Source organism: Vanacampus margaritifer, chromosome 2, assembly GCF_051991255.1.
Source record: "Vanacampus margaritifer isolate UIUO_Vmar chromosome 2, RoL_Vmar_1.0, whole genome shotgun sequence".
Classification (NCBI taxonomy): Eukaryota; Metazoa; Chordata; class Actinopteri; order Syngnathiformes; family Syngnathidae; genus Vanacampus; species Vanacampus margaritifer.
This window is the reverse complement of record NC_135433.1, coordinates 18,528,608-18,555,977: the sequence shown is the minus strand read 5'-3', so window position 1 is coordinate 18,555,977 and position 27,370 is coordinate 18,528,608. Positions and strand designations below refer to the sequence as shown.

At 41.1% G+C, this 27,370-nt stretch overlaps 2 protein-coding genes across 5 annotated transcripts in view; both read left to right on the top strand.

The window, feature by feature from the left end:
• kcnt2b (potassium sodium-activated channel subfamily T member 2b) overlaps positions 1-18,369 on the top strand; it is a 65,662-nt gene extending 47,293 nt beyond the window's left edge. For 2 of the 4 annotated variants that reach the window (XM_077557536.1, XM_077557539.1), the window contains exons 13-30: positions 206-269; positions 1,672-1,780; positions 3,820-3,928; positions 6,226-6,282; positions 7,449-7,601; positions 7,672-7,925; positions 9,539-9,863; positions 9,936-10,041; positions 10,148-10,320; positions 10,709-10,780; positions 13,229-13,363; positions 13,442-13,553; positions 14,166-14,267; positions 14,352-14,435; positions 14,512-14,640; positions 14,740-15,085; positions 15,210-15,294; positions 16,943-18,369. In XM_077557536.1, the coding sequence (XP_077413662.1) occupies positions 206-269; positions 1,672-1,780; positions 3,820-3,928; positions 6,226-6,282; positions 7,449-7,601; positions 7,672-7,925; positions 9,539-9,863; positions 9,936-10,041; positions 10,148-10,320; positions 10,709-10,780; positions 13,229-13,363; positions 13,442-13,553; positions 14,166-14,267; positions 14,352-14,435; positions 14,512-14,640; positions 14,740-15,085; positions 15,210-15,294; positions 16,943-17,060 (2,533 nt within the window). In that variant the 3' untranslated portion in view covers positions 17,061-18,369. Of the gene's footprint in view, positions 1-205; positions 270-1,671; positions 1,781-3,819; positions 3,929-6,225; positions 6,283-7,448; positions 7,602-7,671; positions 7,926-9,538; positions 9,864-9,935; positions 10,042-10,147; positions 10,321-10,708; positions 10,781-13,228; positions 13,364-13,441; positions 13,554-14,165; positions 14,268-14,351; positions 14,436-14,511; positions 15,086-15,209; positions 15,295-16,942 lie in introns of all 4 variants that reach the window. The other 2 variants (XM_077557537.1, XM_077557535.1) reach the window with 2 other exon arrangements.
• Positions 18,370-20,775: 2,406 nt separating this feature from the next.
• Positions 20,776-27,210, top strand: LOC144043663 (C-signal-like). The gene is made up of 6 exons (XM_077557545.1): positions 20,776-22,894; positions 23,903-23,957; positions 24,133-24,320; positions 24,385-24,546; positions 24,787-24,897; positions 26,509-27,210. Exons 1-6 carry the CDS (start codon positions 22,751-22,753, stop codon positions 26,620-26,622), a joined length of 774 nt encoding a protein of 257 aa, XP_077413671.1. The 5' UTR covers positions 20,776-22,750; the 3' UTR covers positions 26,623-27,210.
• The last annotated feature ends 160 nt before the right edge of the window (positions 27,211-27,370 follow it).

Here is a 27,370-nt window from a genome sequence, read left to right as displayed (position 1 = left end):
GGCAGTTGAATGAAAGATCCTTATTGTTCAAAATGCAATTGCTTCACCTCGGGCTGGCTTTTTGTCTCCTGATCTTTTCCCATCTCATCCATCAAAGATGCACTGTTTGTTATTTGCTTTCGTCAAATCCCAGCGTAAACTAACAAGCCTCACTTTCCTGTCTTCCCTTGATTCTCTCCTTCTCGCTCTCACTAACCACCTGCAGGATGGATGATGCTGAGGCCTGCTTCATCCTCAGTAACCGCTTTGAAGTGGACCGTATCGCCGCTGTACGTTACACTTGGCTTTTCTAACCCTTCCATTTTTTGCATTGTTTGAATTCTCGAAACAAACTCTAGGCCAAAAATTGACAAAAATGTGCCATGATTTCTATCAAAAGATTTGTAAGTGCCTCTTTTACATTGCTAGTAAATGCCTGCATTTTTCTGCCTTTTGTTGCTGTTCTGTATAAAGAGCAAATGAAGGCATCTTGGCAATTCTCAGCCTTCTGAGGTAGTAGCAGAGCCCAAGGTCAAGATGTATTTATATAGCACATTCAAATACAGTAAAACTGCCCAAAGTGTTTTACATATTTAAAAAAAACAATGATAAAAACAATAGGGAAGAAAGAATGCAAATTTTAAAACAATAAGATGGAGATATCCAGATCAGCTACATTCTAAAAAGAGGATTGTTGAATTATAAGATTACAAATTGAATTGTTGAGCAACTTTTAAAAAATCCCTTCAATTGGTAACACATGATTGAATTAAGTTAATCCAAAGTGAATATATTCAGTTTAATTAATTATGAGTTCCTTAAACTTAATATATTCACTTGAATTAAGTTAATTAAAAATGAATCCAAAGAATTAATTATTCAAAAATTAATCCAAAGTGGATGTATTAAGTTTAATGCTCTTATAATTAATTTAACTTAATATATTCACTTTGGATTAATTTATAAAATTCATATGTAGAATATATTAAGTTTAATTAATTTTAAGAGCATTCAACTTAATATATTCACTTTGGATTAACTCAATTCAATTATGTGTTACCAATTGGAGCGATTTTTCTAAGTTGGTCAGCAATTAAATTTGTCATCTTACTGTAAATTCATTTGAAAATTATTTTTAGAGTGTAGCTTGCATATAAAATGCATGAATCACAATTAAAACTAGAAATTAAAATAGCACTACCAAAACACAATAAATAAATAATCAACAATAAAATTCAGGTGTCCAGCTCAACCTGTCTACAATGTATTGTAAGGATTTTCAATTTTAACAACTGACACACACTTCTTCCAAATTTCTTAAATGCAGTTGTTTCAAACAAGGAATTCCTATGGTGCTGACGTCATCAGGATGTGGTGTCACTGTGTAAAATTGAACGAACGAATATACCACCTTCTCTCCATTCTGTGTAAAAAGCAAAAGCGGACATACTGTATATTGGATCCTCCGTTTGGCCTCTGATCCTGGTGTGAGAACACAACACAAGGTCATTCCAGGGCAGCGCCAACCCTAAAAGGCCGTGTGCACCATTTGATTGCTCCGCACAGTCTGTGGTTGATGAGGATTATTACGCGAGGTCTACAACCTGATGCGGCTAATGAAAGAGCTCCATTTCGCTCCTGTGTCACCCTCACTCCATCAATTTCACTGCTGCCCATCTCCAATTTGGCCAGGATCATCAGACCATCCTGCGAGCCTGGGCGGTGAAAGACTTCGCTCCCAACTGCCCGCTGTACGTGCAGATCCTCAAGCCCGAGAACAAGTTCCACGTCAAGTTTGCAGGTGGGTATAAAGGAGGAGGTGGTATAGCGGGCAACATGAAATTTAGATACGCTCATCTATCTTGGCAGTGAAATCTAAAATGCGCTTGCTTCTGAAGGCTTGAAGAGTATCAGTTGAAAATTGAAAAGAAAGACAAAAGACAGAACTTAAGTGGAAACAACACACCAGGAAGATGTGAGCGGTGAAGAGAATATTGGATCTCTGAGGATCTCTATTTCCCCATCCGTGTTTCTGTCCTTTCCACTTGACCAGGCTTACACCTCAGTCAAACCCGCCACAAGATGTTTGTTTATAACAAGACTGCGTGCTCTGAGCCGAAAGCTGCTAGTTTTCTTCAAGTTGGTACTAAAACAGTTCCTGAGAAAAGCCATCATTTCTGTTGCCAACACAAAAAGCTCATTCAAGTTTTTTGTTATGTCAGTTGGAATTCAGGGAGGGATGCAGAATCCATTTTGTTACCAATTACGGTTCCTTGCAGTAGAATTCAAAAGAAAGAAAAGCCAAAATCCTACATCAGGAGGATTTAAGTAAACATTTGTTGAGGCTTGTTGCTGAATGAGGCTCAATAGTTGATCCATCCAGTGCTGCTTTTCGACCGATTAATTACACAATGCAGCCCTATGATGCCTGGCCAGTCAACAATGAATGAACGCAACACAATTAAGAATTACACAGCAATGGCATGCAAGCTCGGCGGATTGGTTAATCGCCCGTTTGCTTTTGCCAATCCAGAGGAAAACTGCCTTTTGTGTTTGTGCAACCATCCAACGATTCACCATCACGTAGATAGTAAACAACTGTGCTAATGAACATGACTGAATGACTGTTTTGTTTTGGCAAAACTCAAAATTAGCTACTGGTTGTCTTTGAAGCAGAGATATCAATAAAATTCAGCTTCATTGTGTTTTACAAATGTTTCGATGTATTTGTACTTATAGTCGGACTCGAAAGTATATTTGTATTCAAGTTAATTTTGCAAACAATTATCGGCTTACTTATCGGTTATCAACATCGGCACGTTCCAAGTTATTGGTTTATCGGTATCGGTTGAGAATACCATTATCGTGCATCCCTAGTAGGGTTTAGAATTGAACTCAAAGGGAACTTTCCGACCTTTTCAGTGTGAAAAGTACGTCTCAATTTAGTCAAAGGTTTAAGACTAAAGCGGGCAAAGATCTTTTTGGTTTGTTTACCAGAGCATCAGAGGGCACATTAAAAAAAGAAGTTTCAATTGGGAACATTTTGTCTTTTGTAATGTCGTTTCTGTTGATCAGCACACAATGGAACTTTGGGTAATTGCAGAGAAAATGTCACACACATATTTCTCCCTGCTACTTAAGCTTGTTTTTGTGGGTTCTGGATTGATGATGGGACCAATAAATTTGGGCTCCTGGATAGAAATTACTGACTGGTTTGACGAATGGGAAGTCAAGATGGATAAGCCTTTTGTTTTTACCATGATTCAACATAGCTGGGTGAAAGGTGGGTACTTAGACCAATCGACGTGATTCCTCTCAATTAACTCTGTAAGGACGTGTAGGAAAACCTGCTGCTGACTGGAGGGATTCAATTAAATCATCCACCTTCCCCTTGGAAGCGGGAGTGGTGGCGCTCAGGTGGGGTCACGTCAATGTTATCGACACCGCTCGATCGGTGTTTGAGAATGTCATGTCAAACTCAAGAAAGTCTGCAAATGGAGCAACCGAAAGACCTTGACAGGTGTTGCCAGAGGATAAAGAGCTTGTATTTTCAAGATCCTCTGACATTTTCTGTGCCCCAAGCAGACTTTGACATTTACAGTACAGAAAGGAAATATCTCTGCGACCATTTAATGGATTTATTTCAATGCAATTTAATCACTTAAGAGTGCCTTTTTAAGGATATTAGCGACACTTCGATGAAGAAAGGCACATCGCAGCGTGTCATGTGTCATTTACACGCACGCACACACACACACACAAATGCACTGACAAAGGTCGGCAGCTCACGCTTGCCTGACGCCTCCGCAACTGTGTTCCCGCTGTCCTTTTTGTCTGCAGATCATGTGGTGTGTGAGGAAGAGTTTAAGTACGCCATGCTGGCTTTGAACTGCGTGTGCCCTGGCACTTCCACACTCATTACTCTGTTGATCCACTCCTCCAGAGGACAGTGAGTTCACTCCCCCTGATTCTTTTCTTCAACAGGTAAACATTCTTATAAAAATTGTATCTGATCCGACACAAGGACATGGGATCAAACATAATGCTCACTGTTTATTGCTACAGTCAATGTTTATTATTATGAGTGTGTTTGCAGAAATAACCCAAAATAAAATTCAAAAAACATTTTTGTTCATGAAATAAAATAAAAAGCTTTTTAAAAAATGTAAACTACAGACGCTCCCCAACTTACGAACGAGTTACGTTCCGAGCGATCGTTCGTAAGGTGAATTTGTTCGTAAGTTGCTTCAGTGCTATATTTTGTATTATAATTGATGTTTAAAGAGAATACGTACAGTACTGTACTACGTATGTTAGAGAGCGAGAGACACACAGTATGTACATGTACGTAATAAGATAAATAAAATGAAGTTTAACTTACTTTTGGAAGATGTACTTGATGCTTAAGGATTTGATGGAGGAGGAGGAGGAGGAAGAGGAGGATTTTATATCATTCTTTCATTCTTCTTCGTCGTCGCTGGAATGGGCTTCAAAAGTTACTTCCTCCTCCGTAACTTCAATGTAGGAAGAAGTTGAGGGTCGCGGAGAAGAAGATGAGGGTTGATGAGTATCTTCCTTGGAGGATTTACTAGAAACTGGCCGAAAGAAGCGATCTAACGACGATTGCACAGTTTTCTTCTTTTTTCATCATACTGTAAATGATGCGGTAGCACTGTATGGCATCATTCAATTGATTTGCAACCTTTGTGCAACGTTCAATATTTGGGTCTTGCTGCTCGAAGAGTGCGATGGCTTTATCTATGAGCGACAGGCGTTTCTTCTTCTTCCTCCTCCTCGACACGTTGCTGAGCCTCCAATGCTGGGTGAGCTCTCACAGCGCCAAGCGTCGGTATTAGCGGCGGAAAGAAGCACTACAGTACTCGGAAAAAGGCGCGCAATACAAAATCTAACTTACAGCATCTCTTTCCGAACATTTTATGCCATGCGCGCATGCGCGCAGACATGTTCGTATGTACCGTTGTTCGTAACTCGAATGTTCGTAAGTAGGGGAGCGTCTGTAACTGAATATGCCACCCATTGATTGGATGTGAGTGTCCAGTGCCTTTTACAGATGTTTATTGCAACAGCAAAACACCGCAGAGCTAAAATTTCAGACATAGAAAAAGACAAACATATTGCATTTACTACAAACATAGCATTAATGCTAAGCATTTAAGCTAACGCTATATAATTCAAAATACTACTGTCCACTTTGGCCTGCTCTCAATCAACGGCAGTCTTCTTCAACAGGCAATCATCACAGTCAAAAATGCTTCAACAACTTCTGATGTCAACTTTGTCCATTTGCTCAGCTTTTGCAAACGAGGAATGATGACGAAGAGCAAACAACTGGAAAAGAAAAAAGCCGCTCCGTCAAGTGCTTGTCTTTTGCTGCGTAAAACTTTCGGAGTTGCTGTAAGCCCGCAATTTCCGGTTTGGCATATCAAAATAAAAGCATTGTATTTCAAAGGAAATAAAGATGGCAGAAATGACACTGAAACTGCTTTTTACGTTTACAAAACTAACGAGAATTATAGCAAAAAAATCATTTGTTTTAGTCTTTTGTGATTAATTTAATCAATGGGCCATGATTTTGATTTTAAATGCGATTTTAGGTATATCTATTTCGATATTAACCGGAATAAGGACGAATGAAAGTGTCATCTAGCAGCAACCAATAGAAAAGCATCTTTACCTCCGCTGGCCACAATGTTACGTGCTCGGCTCGCCTGCTTTTTCATTTAACTCAGCCGAAATGCATCACTCAGTAAAAAATGCATTACTCTTTTAATTTTACCATGATGTTTATTAAATATTGCACACAACTAATACTTTTTTTTTTTAACGAACTAATACTCAAACTAACTAAAACCAAGCATTTTTTTTAATAACTAAAACTAATAAAAACAGAACCACCCTAAAAAACGAATTAAAACTTACAAAATGTTATTATAAAACAAAACTCAAAACAAAATAAAAACTAACTACAATGAAAAATCCAAAACTATATTAACCCTGGTTTGTAGTTGCGTAAAGCTGCACATCCTGTTGAGAGTTGCTGTTGCAAAATAGCAAAATGTTAGAAACAGCTCTCAGTAGGATACACTCAAGCTATACGCAGCTTCAAAGTCCAATAATACAATGATTGTACTGAATCTCATGAGATTGTGTAAAGTGTACCTGTGCTGAAATGCTCAGCTCAATTCACCATTTATTTGAGATGAACTTTTTCTTGGTGTTTTTCAGAACTGCACCCCAGGAGGCCTTTAAGCAACGGGGAGGAGCCTTTCAAGCCCTTAACAGGTAACATTTGCTGCTACATATTCACATTCCTTTTTTTTTTTTTATACGAATAATTCAACAATATGTACCGCTCTGTAAAAATGTTCTCCTCAGATAGTGTAGACCCGGGGTACCTATTGTTGTGGCCAGTGAGTGTAAATATAAGTGCTGTCAAAGTTAAAGCGTTAACTGATTAATTAATCACAAAAAATGATCGCATTAATCATGAATTAACGCAGATTAATCGCACTTTTAACTTTAACCATAGATTATCTTTTAGCGTGACAGCGGATGGCGACATTTAAGGTAGCACAGGTTGTGTGTGAGCAATAAACATCATTTCATGCATTAAAGTAAAGCATTTAATGAATGTTTGCGTATTACATTTAGAATATTTGTTCATGTCAAAATATTGGGGTCATTTTTTTTCCATTTTAAATTATGCAAGTAATTAACTGATTAGAAAAAGAGTAGGAAGAGCGTGTGCAGTGGATCAAAAGATGTTGAAGACGTCCTCATAACATTAAATGTCAAAAGAATTAACACATAACCTTGTGCTCTTCAAATTTGGTGGGGGGAAAATGGTGATTAAAAAAGCGATTTATTATTAAGCGATTAATCGTGATTAATCAAAATTCTAAAATGTGATTAATCTGATTTAAAAATGTCAACATTTGACAGCTCTAGTATATATACATTTGAGTCCTAATTTATTGCCTTGTGGATTTGTGGCTGAGTCAATGATGCATGACCAGGCTGTAATGAATTGAATTAATCAATGTTTGTCCGACTGCAAAGTCGCTTTAACACTTATTTAGAAGGCTTCTTTTTTTTTTTTTTGTCACGGGCCACCCACGTTCACGCTGCCCCCACAGCCTTGCTTCCAGTTATCACCTCGGTGGCCTCCGCACCTAAAGCCGACCGTATACCCCCGAGAACACGCCTGTCCACTTAACTTGTTCTATGTGTAGGTGGGCTCCGTTGTTCTGACAGGCTGCCCGTCCTTTCCCGTGTACTGATTGAATTATTGATCAGACTGCTGTGACGGAGACGTAAGACATTAATTCTGCAGCCTTGGTTGGAAAATCCTTCTGATGACTGTCGTGGTGCTGGAAGCTTTGTGTTAAACTCTTAAAAAGGTCACGCTCCGATGGCACGGCCAATCAATCCTCTTCTCTGGCTTACAGGGACGGCGGCGCCTGCGCTGCCGACCAGTGGCATCGAACCTACCGCCGCTGCTCAGGCAATGAGGTGCACCACATTCGTCTGGAGGAGAGCAAATTCTTCGGGGAATACCAGGGCAAGAGTTTCACCTTTGCCTCCTTTCATGCTCACAAGAAGTAAGTGACAGTCAAAGTCCCGCTCAATGAATGTAGCTGAGCGCTTAATTAACACTTTCCGTGGCATCAGGTATGGAGTGTGTTTGATCGGCGTACGCCGGCTGGACACCAGCAACATCCTGCTGAACCCCGGCCCTTGTCATATCATGGGAGCCTCTGACATTTGCTTTTACATCAACATCTCCAAAGAGGAGAACTCGGCGTTTGTCCGTGGACAGAGGGAGCCGTCGTGGGGCAGTGCGGGGAGCAACGCCAGGGGGGTTCACCAGAGCATTTATCACGGACTCACACGCCTGCCAGTGCACAGCATTATCGCCAGCATGGGTAATTTGATTTCTATTGATAGTTTCTGTTGACTATTGGATCGTCGCGCAAGTCGTCGTCCAAGTTAGTAGTTAAAGTACTGTTGCACATACAAGTATAAAAAGAAGAACGCGTACAGTTGGTCCCCATTTTACACTCTTTTTTTTTTGGAGTGTTTATGTCCATTCATCCGGAAGAACACTAGTAAGGTACAAGATTGCTGTTGTTCGACAAGAGTGCCTCCAAATTGCCGGAGGCAGAATGCTCTAAAAATGTCACGAGAAGACAAATGAACTTTTGTGACTGATACTGGTCTGAGTTCAATTGTGTCACCTGTGACAGAGGTGGCGTGTACTGTATGAGTCAGACGGTATGTTAGAAAGAAGCACCACCCTATGAGGCAGATCTTTAAACCCATGAGACACTCAAAAGCAGGGCTGTCCAATTTTTTTTGTTTTGAGGTCGGATGCAAATTACATTTATTAAACATACTAAAACCAATCAAGTAAGCAATTAGATATTTTTTATATTTTCTGGGGAATTGGATTAACTTACAAATAATTCAGGGTTGTTCCCAATTAGCCCTGTATTGCAATAAATTAAATACGCGCCTTCATTGAAGAGCAGCCGAATCCCATCTCAACATTCAGAACCAAAGCAAGAGCAAAACTGTTGAAAGCATTTACGGTAAAATTGGATTTGATTTATTCACCAAAGTGTTTTGAAGAGTAATTGTGTTAGTGGTAAATAACTTATTTCTATCATTGTATATTTAGAATAGCTCTCCATAAATTAATTATTAGTAGTAGTGGCACCTATTTTTTTCACACCCTCCCCTGTCTCTTTGCTCATTCATCTCCACCCTATTTTTTATTTTTTAACTAACTTTTCTGGCCATGTCAAATGTCATTGTTATATGTATATATACAGTGCTCAACATATATGAGTACATTATACCCCCTTTGAAAAATGTAAAGACTTTATTCAATATCTCAAAGAGCAAATTTTTTTTTTTAAATCTAAAATGTTGACATGTTTTCTGTAGAATATGTGCATAACAACATGAAAATAAGGTTTCTAATAGAATGCATAGATTACAAAATCATCAGTTTAATCAAATTAACTAATGCAAAAAAGATAATACATCCCACCAAAAAAATATTTTCTATGACCTCCATGACTGTTATGGATAGCAACATGTCTGCTAATGAACAAGTTGTTTTTCTCGGGGTCTACTTATTTGTACAAAATGTTCTTTAGCAAATTTGTTAAGAAAACTACTTTTTTTTGTGTGTGTGCTAATTAAGAAATATTGCTTGCAATCAATGGCACATATTTTTGGGAGTATTTTGAAGTATAGTCTCCCATAGAAAAAAATTGAAATTAAACTAAAGGTGTTCTTACAAACTTGTTGGGGTGTACTCGTTTATGCTGAGCACTATATGCCGTGGGCCACTAAAAAAATGAATAGCCGGCTGCAAATGGCCCCCGGGCCGTGGTTTGAACACCACTGCTGTAAACCTAGCTTACCCCAGGAAGTGTGAGGTTTTCACAAACACCCTCTGGTGGTGTCCAGTTGAATTGTTCAGTTCACCACACCCTGATGAATTACTGTGACATTCTGTCTTGTTCAGGCACAGTAGCGATCGACCTTCAGGACTCCAGTGACAGCAGCCCCGAAGGTCCAGACCCGGGGAGCGCAGGGCCTGGCAGCGGGAGAGGAAGTCGAAGCAGCTCCAGGACGGAGATGAGCGGGGCCAACACTTTGGCCTTGCCCGCCCTGAGTGACTCCGCCGAGGAGAGGAGGCACAGCATCGCACCTGTCCTGGAGTTGGTGGACGGCGTAAGCAACCCTACTTTTGATCTGCTGGGAGACCAGTCGGAGGACGAAGGCGGGGAAGAGAGCAAGGACGACAGCGACAAAGATGAGAGCGCCCACTGGTGGGGTCGACATTGCGAGTGAGTATTTGAAATATGCGGTTTGAGTTCATCGCAGTTGTTCAAGGGTAACTGTGTGACTGTGTGAACCAGATGGGTGAAGGGCTACCCGCTCAACTCCCCGTACATTGGTAGCTCTCCTGCTCTTTGCCACCTTCTACAAGAAAAGATGCCCTTTTGCTGCCTACGTATGGACAAGGTCAGCACTTTAAGTCATTCACTGCCATTGACGGTTCTAGACGTCAAAGATCAGTTTTTACTGGGCTGGCAGTGACAACATGGCCGCTCTCCTCCTCCTCCAACAGGCTTGTCACCATACCCCATTTGAAGATGCCCGCGCCTACGGCTTCAAAAACAAACTGATCATTGTGTCAGCAGAGACGGCAGGGAACGGCCTGTACAATTTCATCGTACCTCTTCGGGCCTACTACCGGCCCAGGAAGGAGCTGAACCCCATCGTACTGCTTTTGGAGAGCATGTGAGATGGTCTTCTTCATTTGTGGTTATTTTTGTAAGCACAAAGGATATGTAATGCTTCTCAGAAAGGCTGCTGTGAACATAACCGCCATACTATAAATCTTTGTTGCGCAGGGTAGTAAAACGTGGTCTTCTCCAGTGGGGGAGAATAAGCGAGCTATTTTTGGCCACAGTAAACATGATTTGTGAAATGCTGAATGCTTTCAGGTCACTGTGCTCCACAATGCTGCGTTTTGTGGCTAGTACAGTACAAAAATAGCTGGGCAAAAATGGAATAAAATGATGAGTCACTCTAGAGTAGTGCTGTGCTAACTTTAATTGAATTGGGAAAGCGCATGTGTTTGCAACACTGAAGTGAAACTGACATGTTTTTGTTTTGATTGGGCTAGACCTGAGGCAGACTTCCTGGAGGCCATTTGCTGGTTCCCCATGGTTTTCTACACAGTGGGCTCTATGGACAAGTAAGGCACATCAAAGGTCATGTCAAATTTCATGATTCATCACAGAAAACCTTGGATCATCTGCTGAAAAATACTCTTGTTTTTCTTTCTTTTTTTGAAGTGGGGTTGGGGGCATATTGTACACAGAAGCTTGTTAGTCGTGGGATTTTACGCTAAATGGCATCCTTACACAGTGTTGGGCAGTAAGTAGTTGCTAGTAACACATTACTGTAACTTAGTTACTTTTTAAAATAACTTAAAATATGCCTCCTCTGCAGTCTTCCATCTTTTTTTCTTTTTTACTTTGAGCGGGGTTCCCTTCATACCAGGTCGCCTCCGGTGCGGCAGCTCAACATTTGCCACTCAGCTAAAGTTGTGGGCCACCGTCACAGCCAGTGCGCGGTCTGCCAGCCACAGTAGACGTTGCAGTGCACTTTGCCTCCCATTTGCCGCACAACGAAAAACGGACAATCACCAAATGTTGTCACTTTTGGACCTATAGGTAGTGTAGGCTTTCTGAAATGAAAGAAATAATAAAAAATAAATAGAAAAAGGCAAACGGTTTTAACTTTCATTTCAGTCTAGGGTAGGCAGTGCCTACCTTGCCTATCCTGACCGCACGTCACTGCAATAACTAATACTCTAATGCATTACTTTTTAAATACAGTAACTCAGTTACATTTGCAGTATAGTGTGTTAGTCAGTTACTTGATCAATTATTTAATTTAATCATTTAATTGTGCGACACTCGTGAGGATAAGTGGTTCAGAATCAAATAGTAAATGAACGGCTGCTGTGTCCTGTACTACTTCCTGTTTACAATGGATTGCCGCCGCCGTACTAACGAAGAAGACGCAGTGGGCGGCTATCAGATTCGGCAGTCGTGGAGAGTCAAGGCGAGCGCAAGACCAGTTTTTTGACGTGGAAATACGCTCCTTACTTTACTTTAGTTGAGCATAAAGGAACAGTGTATGTTCTTTTTTTTAAGTAACTAAAGAGTTACTTTTAGTAACCCAATAATGTTTTGTTTAAGTAATCATCAGAGTTATTGAGGGTTTTTTTTTTTAAATAAAGTAACTAGTGACTGTAACTAGTTACTATTTTTTAGTTACGAGCACAACACTGTCCACACACTAGATAATGGTGCAGGTTAGAAAGTAAAAGCAATGTATTAGAAATTGGCACCTTTGAAGCATAAAGTACAACCTTTGCAAGTTACATATGAGAGAATACTGAATTTTTTGTGACAGATCTGCCTCAAAAGTGACAGTTTCTGGCACCTTGGGTCAGTCAGTGTTCATCTATTAGTGGCGCCTCTATGATCGCAAAGTGGCACCCAGGGGACAATGGCATCTATGAGTGACATAGGGGAGCTAGTTGACATTGAGTGGGACCTATGTGAGACATGAGCCGCGTTTCCACCGCCGGAACTTCGGGGTAAATTTATAGGGCCAGCCCCGTAGGTGCTCGTCTCCACTGCAGGAGCCTTCCCAACCGGACTACATTTACAGGAATTTACGGGGACGAGAGAAGGTCCTACTCGAGGGTAGGTACTCCGCCGGCCCGATAAACTCCCGATCGGGCTTTCGTGCTGATTGGCAAAAAATCATTTAGTATAAAAAATGATCTTACCTTCATGCGCGACAATGATGCATTCTCGGCTTAAGTCTCTTCCAACAAAACAATTCTCTTAATAATCCTTTGCCTATTTTTGTTCCACCCTACTGTTAGCCTTTTCAAATTCTTTATTTAGACGCCGTCTCCTCTCACTCAAACCATCTATACACGCCAAGTACATTTAAAAAAAAAAAAAAAAAAAAAGGGGAAAAAAATGGCTACCGCCACAAGTTTTCTCTTTCCTTGTTTTTCTGATATTTGTGGCGCCGTGCTCAGTTGACGTCACAGAAAGGCGATTATGTGTCAATCGAAACTCGTGAAATGGGTCGTACTCCGCAGTGGAGACACAGCCACAAGCGGGCCGGCTGAGTGGACGGTTCCTGTGAAAGGCCCTACCCCCCCCTCCCCATACCCGAACGACCTGCGGTGGAAACGCGGCTATAGTGACATGGATGTGACAATAGCGACAACCCTATGCAACCGATAGTGGCACACTTGTGACATGAGTGGCACCTTATGACAGATTTTGTGAGGTCTAGGTTTTTACCTATGATTCAGGTGCTGGAATCTCTGTGAGTGGCATAAAATGAGTCAGTGGTACCTATGAGTCAGATAGTACTCCCTATGTGACAGCTTATGGCGCCTAGGAGACAAAAAGTGGCACCCACACCTCTGTGGCGGATAGTAGCACAGATGTCAGACATATTAGTCCCTCGGAGTCAAATAGCGGCACCTGTGAAAGTGTTCACGTATGAGTTAGATCGTGGTGCCTTTGTGGCAGGACGTATGACGTTGACAGCAGGAAGACCAGCTACATTCTGCCTTTCATTGCCGATTTTGCTCTCCCAACAGTTTAGACAGCTTATTGCGGTGTGGAGTAACGTTTGCCGACACTATGGTGGTAGTAGACAAGGAGAGCTCCATGATTGCGGAGGAGGACTACATGGCCGACGCAAAGACCATCGTCAACGTCCAGACCCTCTTCAGGTCTGTCTCATCCACCTGATGCCTGCTCCAGTCCGACAATGTTTCTGACTGTCGCCAACTCTGTCTCCATGCGTCCAGACTGTTCCCAGCACTGGGTATTATCACTGAGCTCACACACCCGGCCAACATGCGCTTCATGCAGTTTAAAGTCAAAGACCACTATTCTCAAGCTCTGTCCAAGCTAGAAAAGGTAAATGTGACTTGAACTAACGTGGTGTCATGTGTTGTAGAAGTCTGCACATACACAGTACATTATGTAGAGTCAATTTTAACCATTTAGAGTGAGGCCAAATAGACTCAGTTTTAGAGTAATGTTTACACTTGGAAGAGCGTAAAATAAAGAAAAAAATAATCAAAGTCACTCAAGGGTTGAGGAACAAACTCACGACCTTCTGCTTGGGAAACAGCTGATCTACTCCCTGAGCCACGCAACTCCTGTTGTGTGTCGGTATATCGCTCGTCAGCTGGAATCTTCCTAACTCCAAGAGACCAAATTTTGGGAAGCTAAGCAAACAGTAGGAGGGGCATAGCTCAGGTGGTAGTGTGGCAGTCTCCCAAGCTGAAGGTCGTGAGTTCGTTCCTGAACCCTTGAGTGACTTCAATTCTTTATCTTATTGTCTTCCTTGTGTAAATATCGGCCTACTCTAAAACTGAGTCTATTTGGTCCCACACTAAATAGTCGCATTTACTCTACAGAATTGACTGTGTACACATCTGCAGGCAAAGGCACAATTGTGATCAAGATCTAGTTTAAGCAGGAAACGTGTTTGCATGTGTTTGTGTGTGCGCACGTTACTTGCAGAAGGAAAGGGAGAGAGGATCCAACCTGGTGTTTATGTTCCGCTTGCCCTTTGCAGCAGGCAAAGTCTTCAGTGTTAGCATGCTCGACACGCTCCTCTACCAGGTAAAAAGAACACATCGCGCAATCTCTTACCAACTCATTAAGACTTCAAATCCAATCTGGTTAACGTTGCCTCACTTTGGACAGTCCTTTGTCAAGGATTACATGATCTCCATCACCAGGCTGCTGCTGGGCCTCGACTCCATGCCCGGTTCAGGATTCCTCTGCGCTGTAAGAGCAAGCGCAATTGGATGGCTGAGCGGTCACAAGTGAATCAGACCAAGACGTGCAATGTTTTGTCTTCCAGATGAAGATCACAGAGGACGACTTGTGGATACGGACGTACGGAAGACTCTACCAGAAGCTGTGCTCCTCCACGGGGGATATTCCTATTGGCATCTACAGAACAGAAGCCCACAAGCTTCCGGTTTCTGAGGTCCGCTGTGAACAGCTTAGGCCAGCCTTGCATCAGGAATGCAATGGGACGGAAACAAAAGGTGTGTCTCATGTTGTATGTAATGTGATTACATATCAGTCGCAGGTATCCATCACAGTGGAAGACTACGAGGACACCAGAGAACCCAGGGAGCCCTTGCTGTCCCGAAGTGGCGCTCATCGCAACTCTACCTCCTCCGAGCCCGTCTCGACCTCGGCCCACTCCTCGGACCACCCGCTGCTCCGCAGGAAAAGCATGCAGTGGGCGCGGCGTCTGAGCAGAAAGGGGGGCCGGAGCTCAGGCGGGGCCAAGGGCGGCGCCGGCAGCGCCGCCGAAAGGATCAGCCAGCAGAGGCTTACTCTCTTCCGCCGGTCCGAGAGGCAGGAACTCAATGCCCTTGTGAAGACCAGGATGAAGCATTTGGGTCTTTCTCCCACTGGTTTCAGTAAGTCTGCAGCACTCGAGACATTCTTTCTCCTCTTCCTTAGCCTTTATTCAGTGTGCGAGTGGATTTCCCACTGCCTGTATCCACTTCATTTCCCACTTCACCTGGGTCTTTTTCGTTTCAGATGGCATGACAGACCAAGGCAACAGACTGTCTTACATCCTTATCAACCCCTCTCCAGACACCAGGCTGGAGCTACACGATGTTGTGTGAGTACAGTAACGACAGACGCCACGCTGGCGACTCTGCATGAGGTGCAGTCCGGTCGGGGGGGAGTGCAGGTGCAGCTCTGGCTTAGCTTTAGCAAGAATATCGCACCCGTGGGGAATATCAGTGTTACTGCATGATAGTGCCTCTGCATGACAGTGTTGCAGACACAGATTCTTGAAAGTAGCTATGGACTTTCATGAAGCCAAGCTTATCATATCATGGGCGGATAAACTGTGGGGGTTTTGTGCAATTAGTGGCAGAAGGGCAATAGGGATCACTCAAAAAAACATTTTCAAAAATAGACAGCTAACAAAAGATCTACTTAGTTTAATTTCATACTTTATATGGGCAGGCGTGCTAGAGAGTCGACATTTTGGATACAAATAATAAAAATAAATTTTCTTAACATGTCAGCCAAGAAAGAAAAAAAGCTTTTTCACGTTTACCAATACAACAGCGACCTCTACTGCCTCCAGTGATAATTACAGTTTGCAATAGATTCCCCATTGAAATTCAATTAGAAGCACCCAGACAATATTCTTAACCTGGTAATAGCCAGGTTGAACATTTTTACCAGCTAAAAATGCTCGGAGCGCCTCTCACTGTTCTTCTTCAAAAAGGAAACTGTGAGTAATACCGCAAAAACAGAATTAATTGTAGCATCCATGCATTCCACCAGTGTCGTTTGGTTCATTGTTTGTTTCCAAGTAACGACTTCAGGCTTCCTGATTTCGTCAGCTTCATCTCCCGCCCTAAATAATGCCTGATTGGTCCGTCCTATAAAAGGTCGGTTGTGAACGGATCAGCGGGAAGTAGTACAAGATGGATTATTATGGTGTTTGTGACAAATACCACGAGAATTCAGCTTGCTGGCAAGGTTACAATTAGGGATAGACCGATTATCAGCCGGGCCGATATTTGTCATTTTGACAAATATCTGCATTGGCTTTTTTTACAAATCTGAAGGGCGATAAAGCTGGTATCTCACTGAGTAGTGAATAGTTGTGAACGTAGCGAATTTAGAGTTTTCATCAGGATTTTTAAGATATTCACAGACAGTCTTTACTCGTCATAAACACATTTCGAACATATTCAGACAATTTTTCACTGTCTGCGAAGATTTTTTGAAACCTTTTATGAACCCTGACAAAAACCCAAATTTAGCTACGTTTGCAATTTCGCATGCATTTTTTTAGGATACATGGAACTTTTCATTCATGCTTTTATTTAAATTTCCACTTAATAATAGATGATGACACTGGGAACTTTCCTATTCTTTTCATTTTGTAAAATTACAAAATGAATAAAAATTAAGAAATAATGTTGACATTTTGGAAAACTTTATTTACAATAGAAAACCTTAGAGAACTATTTACTTGCTTAGTTTTTAATTTAGCTTAAAAAATGCTGATGACCTTGGAAACTCCCTGCAAGTTTTGTTGTAATTTTTAAACAAAGCTGTCTATTCTTTATGTTTAAAATATTTTTTATTTTTACATTTTGACGCTAATATTTTCTCTTTTACTGCAAATGAATAGTGGCTTGAAATATCGGTTATCCGCCTCCTTGACTACTAATAATCGGTATCATTATTGACCCCTGGAAAAATCGGTCTACCAAAAGTTACAATATTCTTACCATCCGTAGGTACCTCATCAGACCAGACCCTCTCTCACTGGTACCCAATCAAGGGAGCGGCAGGAAGTGCAGCGCCGGACTCGCAGAGAGCCACAGGTTCGATACCCAAGACAGTACACACCTGTGAGATGATAAATGGACACAAAACAGCAAACACTGAAGAACTCACTCTTGAGAGAAGTGGCGAAGGAAGCGAGAGCGATGCAGCCATCAAATCTTCTTGAGTTTAGCCAAGACGGACATGTGTGGAACTCGCCTTAGAACGCTGGGGGCGTTTCAGTCGTTGAACCTTCTTCATTTTCAAAGCAAAGAGTTCGGAACACGGAAGTGCATTTAATGAGAAAAGAAAATCTATGTGTTTATATCTGCATATGTGCATGTTTTGTACTGCAGCATACACAATTACGTGGACAAAAGTATTGGGGAAACCATATCCGTTGTAGGATCGCATTCACGTATGCCTTTGTGGGCTTTGCTTGGCCATGCTGGAATTGAAACGTCATCTAAACTGTTCAGCAAGGATCTTGTGACTGAAGTGTACCTGCCTCTCGCCCATTGTCAACTCAAATGGGTTCCAGCTCACCCGGGCATCTGATGAGGACAAGCCCTATAGAAATGGCCGAATTAATTAACATTTATGAGAAACTAAGGTGCGCCCCAATACTTACGTCCTTGTAGTAGGCTATAAACCTTTTCACAATGTTTGTAAACTATAAGCACCGGGGTACTTCTGGGTGGCTATTGACTATCACTGACTTTAACTGAAAACGACTGAAACTATTTGGGATTGCACCACCATATGTATGTACCCAAAAATGCCCCCCCACAATTTACTTTTAAAAAAAAAATCACATATAAATAGTTAAGGCATTTTCTTAAATGTATGTACACAATCTTTGGTTCGGTTGTCTTTGAGCTGCTAGCTAACATCAGCTTTACAGAACGCTAGCCATTCCACGTGAAGGGTATGATTGGAGTTTTTGCCGCCCAGAAGTACATGTGACATGATTGTGAAAAGGTCTGTATTTGCAGTGTGTGTGAGTGAAAGAGTGAAAGCGAGACACTGCCGATTGAACCCAGAACCAGCTGCCAAATGGAAGTGAACGGATGTCTTTTTGTTGGTGTTTTTGTCACATTAACTGTTGTTGGGTTTTATTAGAAGTGTACTCACCTTGTGAGTTTTCCCCCACTCGTTTTCATTGCCCCCCCTCCCCAACCCGACACAAATGTGAGACCCTCAAATGCTTACATTTGGCTTTGCACTGTTGTCGTTGCAATTTGTTCATGAAGGTTCTGTTGGCTCTTTACGACACATCCAAAACTCTGAATGTGCCATTTCCCCACTCAAAATGAATAGTGAAACTACTGAATCTGGTTGCTGGGGTTTCAGTGCCATTCTAAAAAGAACATGTACATATTAAAGTTGGTCAACTTGTCTTTATTTTGCTTCTGTGCTGTTTGAATTCCATTTCTGTCAGGTTGTTTTACTGGGTTTTATCATAGCCTTTGACCAATTTACAGGCCTTAATGGGTAACGTTAACATCTTTGACAAATGATAATGAGAATTCACTTTGACACCTTACAGCTCGCTGGATTTTTCTTCCAAGTAGGCAAAGTCAAAGAATAGGATGTACAGTGGAGGTAGATTTTTAAAATGTGCATTAATTTAAAATATATATGTATAACTTATAATATAGGTCTGGCTCTGAAAAACTGGAGGGGAAGATCATTTTTTGACAGGTGTAATCTGCAATAAGCGCATAAATGACATTTTGGGCAATCAGCGATTACGTTAAAATGACTAACGTCTTTTCCATCCAATGAACAGCCAAAAAGACTGATGCTAGCTAATGATGGTGGGGTCAGTGCACAAAGAAAGGTGGGATTCAACGAAACATCACTTAATGGTAAATACCCCCCGCCCCTAATAAAAAAAAAAAGCGTAGTAAGTAAATAAATAAACAATTAGCGAAGTGTGCATGTCGGCAGCGTGGTGCATTATGGGTAGGCCGGCTGGCAGCCGACTACCGACTTTTCATTGAAAACTAATGGGGGAAGCTGATTTGGACCATTTCAACCGTTGGAAAGTTGATGTTTTATTAATCTATTTCAAACATGCATAGCGTGTCGTTACTGACTGCCCTCTGCCAGGACACTACAGTTGAGTGCTTAATATTTGGTTGAATGTGTGCACTTTACCGGGTGTTGGACCGACGAGGGACACCGGGACGCGATCAAGAAACGGGTAGGATCTTTCTTCACTGAGGGGGTAAGTGGGGCATATGCCACGGAGGAGGCGGGACTTCTGTAGGTTACACTCCTACGCTATTTCCGGTTACTGACGTAATCGGCCGTGTCCCAATACACGCACTGGCACCCTTGTGCCCCTCAATCGCAATTGTGACTTACGGAAGTCGGAAAGTCCGTGGCATCTACCCCATCGGGGCTAAAAGCAGGTTCTTAAATGACCGTCACTCTATTAGTTTTGTTACCCGCACGTCTGCTGGCAAGCTTCGTGATGCTTTCGTCTGTTCCCTCGGTATACATATCGACAAAATAAATGTGATCAAGACATTTTCCATTTTAGCCTATTTTACATCTGGAAATTGGGAAGAGTGAACGGAGGTTTACAGGCGTACACTTCTGTCTTCTCGAGCTTTGCAATGGTGTTTTCTTGCCCATAAACTCCATTAGGACAGTTAAAAATGGGACCAAGTGTACCTGTTGTTTTGGCACTTAAGGCTGAAAGAGGTTTAAACAATGCGTGCAAGCTTTAAGGTGTACAGTTACGCAAACACTTTCAGCACTCCAATCGCCGGCATTCAAAAGACGGCTGTGTTTGTTTTTTGTAAACTTTTCCCGCATACGCTGACAAGGCAAGGCAGAGAGGACTCAGGCGCATGGATTTGGTTAGCCTCAACGGCTGCAGTTTAACACAAATCAGAAATCACCTCTGGACTGAGGGGAAAAAAAGAATAATCAATGAACAAAAGACACTCCAAACTCCAGGAAAAAAATAAGGCACTCAAAAACAGCGCTCCAAACAGGAGGTAAAAACTGGATACAAAAAAAACCGCGCGCGCAAGGCAAGGGCTGTGGGAACGCTTCCATGCACAGGAAATGACACTTAGGCAGCAAGACAAGGGGAGACGCAGACTATTTAACACATGAGGGTGATTGGGAACAGGTGGACACAATCAAGGAATGGGGCAGACACCACATGAGGAATGGCAAGTGACCTGAAACGAGAGGAGAGTTAGACTTTCGAAATAAAACCGGAAATGACAAGACAACAAAAAAAAAACACCCCATTGCGACAAGACATGTGCAAACGTAATGATCACTTCGCTTATTACCAAGGTATTTGGAGTTCAACGACAGGAGGCGTTCATTCTTTGTGATTTGTTAACGTCGTGTATCAAGCATGCTGCCGTATCAAGGCAAGCTCACCTTTGCTGAAATAAAAGTGAGAGGTACAAGCAAGTGACTGTATTGCACTGCAGTACTTTTGAAAACTGGGCAGTGCTGCTTCAAACGTAACACAGTACAAATAAGCAAAAATAATAATAATTAAATAAATTGTATCTTCAGCATTTCTTTCAATTGGAATATTAACAAAAAACTTCGGCAATATGATTTCCAACATTTCTAATGGAAAGGTTGATGCACTTTGCTTTGCACGTGAACTCCCTGAAAACAATACCATTGTCCAAACTGTAGTGATTTCTCTGCATTATACTGTATAGAATTTTAACAACCTCTTTATTACAACTAGACAATGTACAATTTCTGAAGAAATTGTGTATGAAGGCTTTAAGGTTGAATGAAAAACAAGAATTATCTGGAATGATATTGAATGATGTAAAGTATAATAAGTGACATGGAGGGATATACAATGAGCTGGAAATAGCTGAGCATGTCGAAGTTGAAATGGTTTGAATCAATCAAGAAATGTTCAAGTAGTCGGCGGGTAAACGCTGAACAGTTGAAAGTTGGAACGGTTTGAATCGGTGAATAAATGTAGAAATTGTAGTGGAAAAAGCAGAAAGGGGTAACGTGATCAGAATCAAGTAGGGTATGAAGTAAGGTTTGAAGAATCAAGTAGGGAATGGACTAATAATCATCCCTAAAGTGAAATGAACAAGTTAAATGATTTGAATATCACTTTTAAATTATGTAAATGTATAATGTTGAATCTGCCAATAAGAATGAATGGGGAAAATTAGAGTGCAAAATTGTGGGTAAGGCGTGATTATTTGGAATAATAAAAATAGAAGCAAGAATGGCCTAAATATTTGAAATATGTTAAAATCGAAATGATGAGAATCGGATGAATTATGTGGAAGTAGATAGATGCCAAACAATGGGAGGAATAAAAAAAAAAGGAATAACGTGTGAGGCCACAGCCTTCACACAATTAAGCACAAAGACCTGGGAGCATGAAACAAGCAATATTTACACTCTTTTTCTACTGTCAATACCTCACATTGAAATCTGATAACACACAAACACATCCCATTGTGTTCTTGGTTTAGCACAACAAAGTCCGCGGTAATACAATAACACATCAGTCTAACCACTACGGCTTATTGACAGCAGTCCTTACTGGCTTATTCACGTAATCAAAACAGAACTGTAAAATAATAAACAGACCACTTTAAGGTGAGGTTGAATAATATAGAACATTCCCTCACACTTGGGAAATAGCGCTTCCGGTTAAAATGGTGTTCATTGTTGTTATGAGCATTTGTGAAACGTTTTAAGAGTTCATATGAGGTTTTGTTTGTTTTAAGAATTGCACGGCAGGTCAGACGGGAGTAAGTCGCCCCAATCCACACTCCCGAAGGAAGGTGAGCTACAGTATGTGGTGGGGTATCACATGTATGTCAATAAGCAGGATTTTTAGGCTTCGAGCCAGTGACAGGAAACAAGACACAATAGTGGCCTGATATCTTTCAGTTAACAAGAGATAAGAAGTTGATCATGAGACTGACAAACTGATGCGGCAGGTTAATGAAAGGCCTACACCAAATGGAATTTTCACTGTCTATTATCATTTTACTTTTTTTTTTAATAGCTCATGAGATGCCTTGACTTAGCTAACCATCACTGCTAGAGCAAAAAAAAAAAAAAACTACAAGAACATCTGAAATTTATTTAGGCCACATCCCAAGTCAGTGCACAGTTATGCACATTATTTCAGTTGTTTATTTGTATTTCCGCTACCGAAATTATTAAAATATGTTTTTCAATTGAGTTTTACAGGTTACAGATCAGATTGATGGTGGAGAGGATTTGAAAATTGTGGTTTCATTTTTATATCACAAAATCCTGGCGTTTTAATTGGGGTGTGTAGATATCTGTATCAAGTCAAGTGCCAGTTTAAAATCACCCAAAATAATGTTATTATATTATAATGACTGTATTACATAAAGACTTAATTGTACGACAAGCTCGTTTTACTGACCTGGAAGATGTCAGTTGATTTGTTTCCTGCTTTGCGCAACCACCATACATTGCGTACAAACAACTTGTTTGCCGAGCATGGATGCAAACGTGCACAACATTTGGATTTCATTTATTTGCGTTTTCCTCACTGTTTTGCATCAACTCAATCTGTGCATTGCAAGCATTGACTGTATGATTGACTGAGCTGCGGTATTCTTCCCTAAAACATTGTGAGCACTGAGCATGCATGAATGCAAGATATAGGCGTGGCCAGGCGGGGTTGAAATGAAAAAATAAAGTACAAATACCCGCGCTGCGGAGCGCCTTTTATGTCACCACCAGAGTGCCAAGACAACAAGAGGTGAGTGATGTCTCCCAAGCCGATCAACGTGCTCATCACCGGGACTAACCGGGGCATTGGCCTGGAAATGGTGCGACAATTGATGGAGGACAAGGGCCGAGTGAAGAAGATGTTTGCCTGCTGCAGGGACCCAAACGGACCTAAAGCTGAGGTGGGGACCACTAGAATAACGTGAAATATCACGTTCAAGCCAGTCAGCCTCGGAATGGCACAATAACTGCTTGATCTTAAATTTCTTGAAAGTCTTTTTTTGGGGGGGACTGCAGTATATCCTCCCAGTGCTCCTAAACCGTTATACAAATAACATTAAAATGTTTCCAATGTTGTCTTTCAATTTTTGTTAAAGTGTGATGGACTTTAATTTTGACCGCAAACGTCTTTTTGTTTTTATCGGAAGGCCAGCACCACTGATACTACAAGTCCCAGAATGCACCGCAAACACGCCAGTTTGAGTTTGTAATCTGTATAAAAAACTCGTTGAGTTTTGACTCGGTAATCTTGGGTCATTTATAGAGACTTCACATCTAAGAATGTTGATTAATCACACGATTAATAGTTTAAGTAAAGCCTTTTATTTATCAATATTTTTTCCCTACCAAATTTAAAGAGCACCTGTTATGCGTTTTTGTTTTGGCTTTTTTTGCATTTAATCTTATGACGTCTTCGAAAGTTTTTATCCACTGCACACTTTCTAATCAGTTAATTACTTGCATGATTTAAAATGGGGAAAAAATGACCCCACTAGTTTGACATGAACAAATATTCTGATAGTCATACGCAAACATTTATTAAATGCTTTATTTTTAATGTAGTTATGTTTACTGCTCAAACACAACCTGTGCTACCTTTAACATAACCATCCACTGTCAGCTAAAGGATCATCTGAGGTCAAAATTAATAGTATGGTTAATCTGCGTTAATACATGATTAATGCGATAATTTTTTGTGATTAGTTAGCACTTACAGCACTAATTACATGTAGCGTGCATTGATAATCTGAACCGAGTAAAGTGCCTCAAACCAGGAAGTACGGTGGTCATGAACAAAATACAGGGATCAATAAATAAAGTGTAAACAATACCTTAATGAGTTGCAGGTTTGTGTTTAAAGTTTCTCTTAATTTATAAAACAATGACTCTCTTTTCTGTTGTATTTACAGGCCTTGCAGGCGCTGGCGAATAAGCATCCGGACATCATCACCATCGTCGCAATAGGCAAGAGCACTTTTTGTTTGAGATCACCGCACCAGGCCTTGCTCTTAAAGTCACATACATCTACAATTTTATGCCTAAAATTTGCTGTATTTAAATACATTTACAAAGTCATTGAATCATTTTAGTGAAGAGTGTCGGCCACCCCTGATCAAAGTGGTCATTTTCTACATGACAGATGTAAATAATCTGGAGAGCATCAAAGAGGCAGCCCAGCTGATCCGCTCCCAACTAGGCGGGTCAGGCCTCAACCTTCTGGTCAACAACGCCGGGATCGCCCTCGAAGGGAATCTTCAGGAAATCACTACTAAGGACATGCAGGATTCATTCAACACCAACGTCCTCGGCCCCATGAACATCATTAAAGTAGGTGGCGAGTTTATGGCGGTCAATATGAGAGCAAGCCATCAAGCATTTGGTCACCTTTTAGGAGTTCCTGCCTCTTCTCCGGGAGGCGGTGAAGGCCAGCGGGATCTCGGGGATGTCCTGCAACAAAGCGGCCGTCATCAACATCACGTCCATGGAGGCTTCCATGGACGTCACAAAGCACTCGTACGCCGAAGCGGCGATTGTGCCATTCCGCGTCAGCAAGGTATCGCCTTCTGCTTTTTCTTTTTTTATGATTGCCTCTGATTTCCAATGTTTTGCTTTGACTCTTTAAAAAAAAAAAAAATGCTGACATCATCAAAGGCCAGCTATCTGGCAGCCCCAGCGCTAATATAGTTCAAATTACATCAGACTGCAGTGCTGATGTTGAAGGCCCCGGACACATAGTTATAATAAATAAATTTCATGGGAACAAGTATTTGAATTTTCGCTTTGCTCTGTTCAGGCAGCTCTGAATATGCTGACAGTGTGCGCTGCAGAAGAGATGAAGAAGGAGAAGATCCTGTTTTGCATGTTGCACCCTGGATGGGTGCGCACAGATACGGGTGGCCAGTGGGTGAGTTGACAGACCACCACACCTACTTATGACACACACATACAATAGACACCAAAAGATGTGCATTTTGTGCACCTATGTATGTACACACACTGCCCAACCCTTTATATGACATTGTTAGCAGTTAATACAAATAACAATACGAACAAAATCAAAGTCATCAACAAACAAGAGCCAAGCCAATGGATGCATGTGCATACATCATACAAACAATAGAAAGACAGAACTGGTTGTTAAACAAACAATGATTATTGCATCATGCACGACATCTGTACATGAAAACACACGTCTTATTGTGCCGACTGTGGGAAATTTCCATGATGCTCTGTGCCACAGTGGAACCAGTTCATACTATATGACTATAAAGAAGTATTAGTGCCAATCGTAAAATGGGATTAGTGTTAAAATCTTAAGAGAACAAAAACGGATATTTGAAAATGAAAAGTTGTATCAGTCCTTTTTTTGTGTGCAGACCATATTTTTGAGAAAATAGTGATTTTAGATTAACTCATTCACTCTCAGCCATTTTTACTGAAGCAACCCCCTTCACTCCCGGCTGTTTTGACTGGATTTTGTATGATTTTGCAAGGCCCACAGAATATTGTGTTCTATTACTATAAAGACGTGGAAGCTACCAAAAGAAAGATTAGTGTCTCGTCTTTCATCAGGAAAAAAAGTATATTTCTATCTGCTTCCGTTTTGCAGCAATTAGCATTAGAATATAGCTAAGCATCATCACCTGATGGCGTTTTTTTAAATAACTACAATTGGTTTAAGCCACCTTTTCATGTCAGAAGCTGCATCAAAGCGTTTTTGGGAGTGAAGGACAAAGTATTAAAAACGTGTTTACATGTTTTTGGGTTTAAATTAGTCAAAAAGTCATATTTGAGGGGAAGAAAGCTAGTGTTGAATTAAATTGATATTGCTTGCTGTTTTGGCTTAATCAGTAATGGTATTTAAATTTGTTCTTTGTATTTTGTTTTTACCTCGTCAAATTTGTGACTATTTTTGGTGCCCAATTTTAAACTCTGCAATGCAACTTTAAAATTACACGAAATTAATAGCAATTTTCTATTCTTCTCATTTCTAGTGCAGAGCTATGGAACCTTGGTCCTCAGGAGTCCCTGTCCTGCTCGTTTTCCACATCTCCCTCCACTAGCACACCTGATTCGATGAACAGGATCATTAACAGGCTCATCTTGCTGGTTAGCTATCATTTGAGCCATCTGTGTTGGAGGAGGGAGACATGAAAAACAGGCAGTACAGTGACTCTTGAGGACCAGGGTTTCATACCCCTTTTCTAGTTCCTGATTCATTTATTTTTTTCATAGAAAATAAGATAGAATTTAGTAAAATTCCTTCTTTTTTTTGTCAGAAAATTCATGTATCATATTTCTTGAATAAAAATGCAACTTATATTTCTGAAAGATTCTTTTGGTTGTTTTTTCTTTAACCCCCCCAAAAAATACACATTTTGTTTTGCAGTGGCATTTTCATCTTTGACCTTCTGCCGGTGGCGTCTCATGAAAGTGTAGCTTGATGGCACATTCAACCACAATCCTAAAACTGTTCCATCCTTCAAAGTTGTTTTTATCTTCATTTGTCCTTCAGGCAGAGATTGACGTTAAGGTGAGCGTGAAGGGGATGCTGAAAGTGATTGCCACCATGGCTGACAAGCACAACGGACTCTTCCTGGATTACGAAGGCACCACACTCCCTTGGTAGCGTCAGCACTAAAATGTTCATTAAAATGAATTCAGTAAATATCTTCTGCTTACTTTTGGCTTGTTGTGAACTGCTTAAATCAGTGATTGACAAAGTGTGGGCACATGGTGGTATGCAAAGTGTCACTGATAAAATGGTGAAACTGAATGAAGGGGGAAAAAAACATGGTTTGATATGTCCTCATGTAACCTCTTATATAAGGATATGTTGTTGTCCTGAACTGTTGTACGAATCCAGGTGCCCAACAATTTGTAAATAAAGGGCAGGATCAGCCTGGGAACTCTTCCTTGTTTTTACTACAGTTTTCCCTGCTTTGCAAAACATGTTTTCGAAAGTGTCTGAGAAAGGGCTTGGCTAGCCTGGTTTCCCATGCTAACGAATAAAAGACGGAGCGGCACACCGTCCGGACGGAGTCAGCTGTGGAACACATACGATTGCCCAGCCGTTTTGCAGCTCGTTCTACCCGGACCGTGGGCTCTCCGGTCTAGTGTCAAGATAAGGGCTGATGATGATCATATTATGCTGCTTAACGTTGTAGTGTATTGATTGCTGTTTGCGGGGAATAAAAGGTACAATAATTCTAGCAAAGCAAGTTGTGATTATTGCTGTTTGCGGGGAATGAAAGGTATAATCATTCTAGCACAGCGCAGGTGTGGATTACTGTTTGCGGGGGATAAAACGTACGATTATCCTAGCACAGTATAAATATTGATTGCTGTTTGCGGGGAATAAAAGACACGGTTATTCT

What these genes read in the sequence shown, in the direction of transcription:
- LOC144043663 (XM_077557545.1), top strand. Translation starts at nt 22,751, where the DNA reads ATGTCTCCCAAGCCGATCAACGTGCTCATCACCGGGACTAACCGGGGC. An exon ending in CAAACGGACCTAAAGCTGAG is followed by an intron (nt 22,895 to 23,902) that starts GTGGGGACCACT and finishes TTGTATTTACAG; the next exon opens with GCCTTGCAGGCGCTGGCGAA. An exon ending in GCCCCATGAACATCATTAAA is followed by an intron (nt 24,321 to 24,384) that starts GTAGGTGGCGAG and finishes GTCACCTTTTAG; the next exon opens with GAGTTCCTGCCTCTTCTCCG.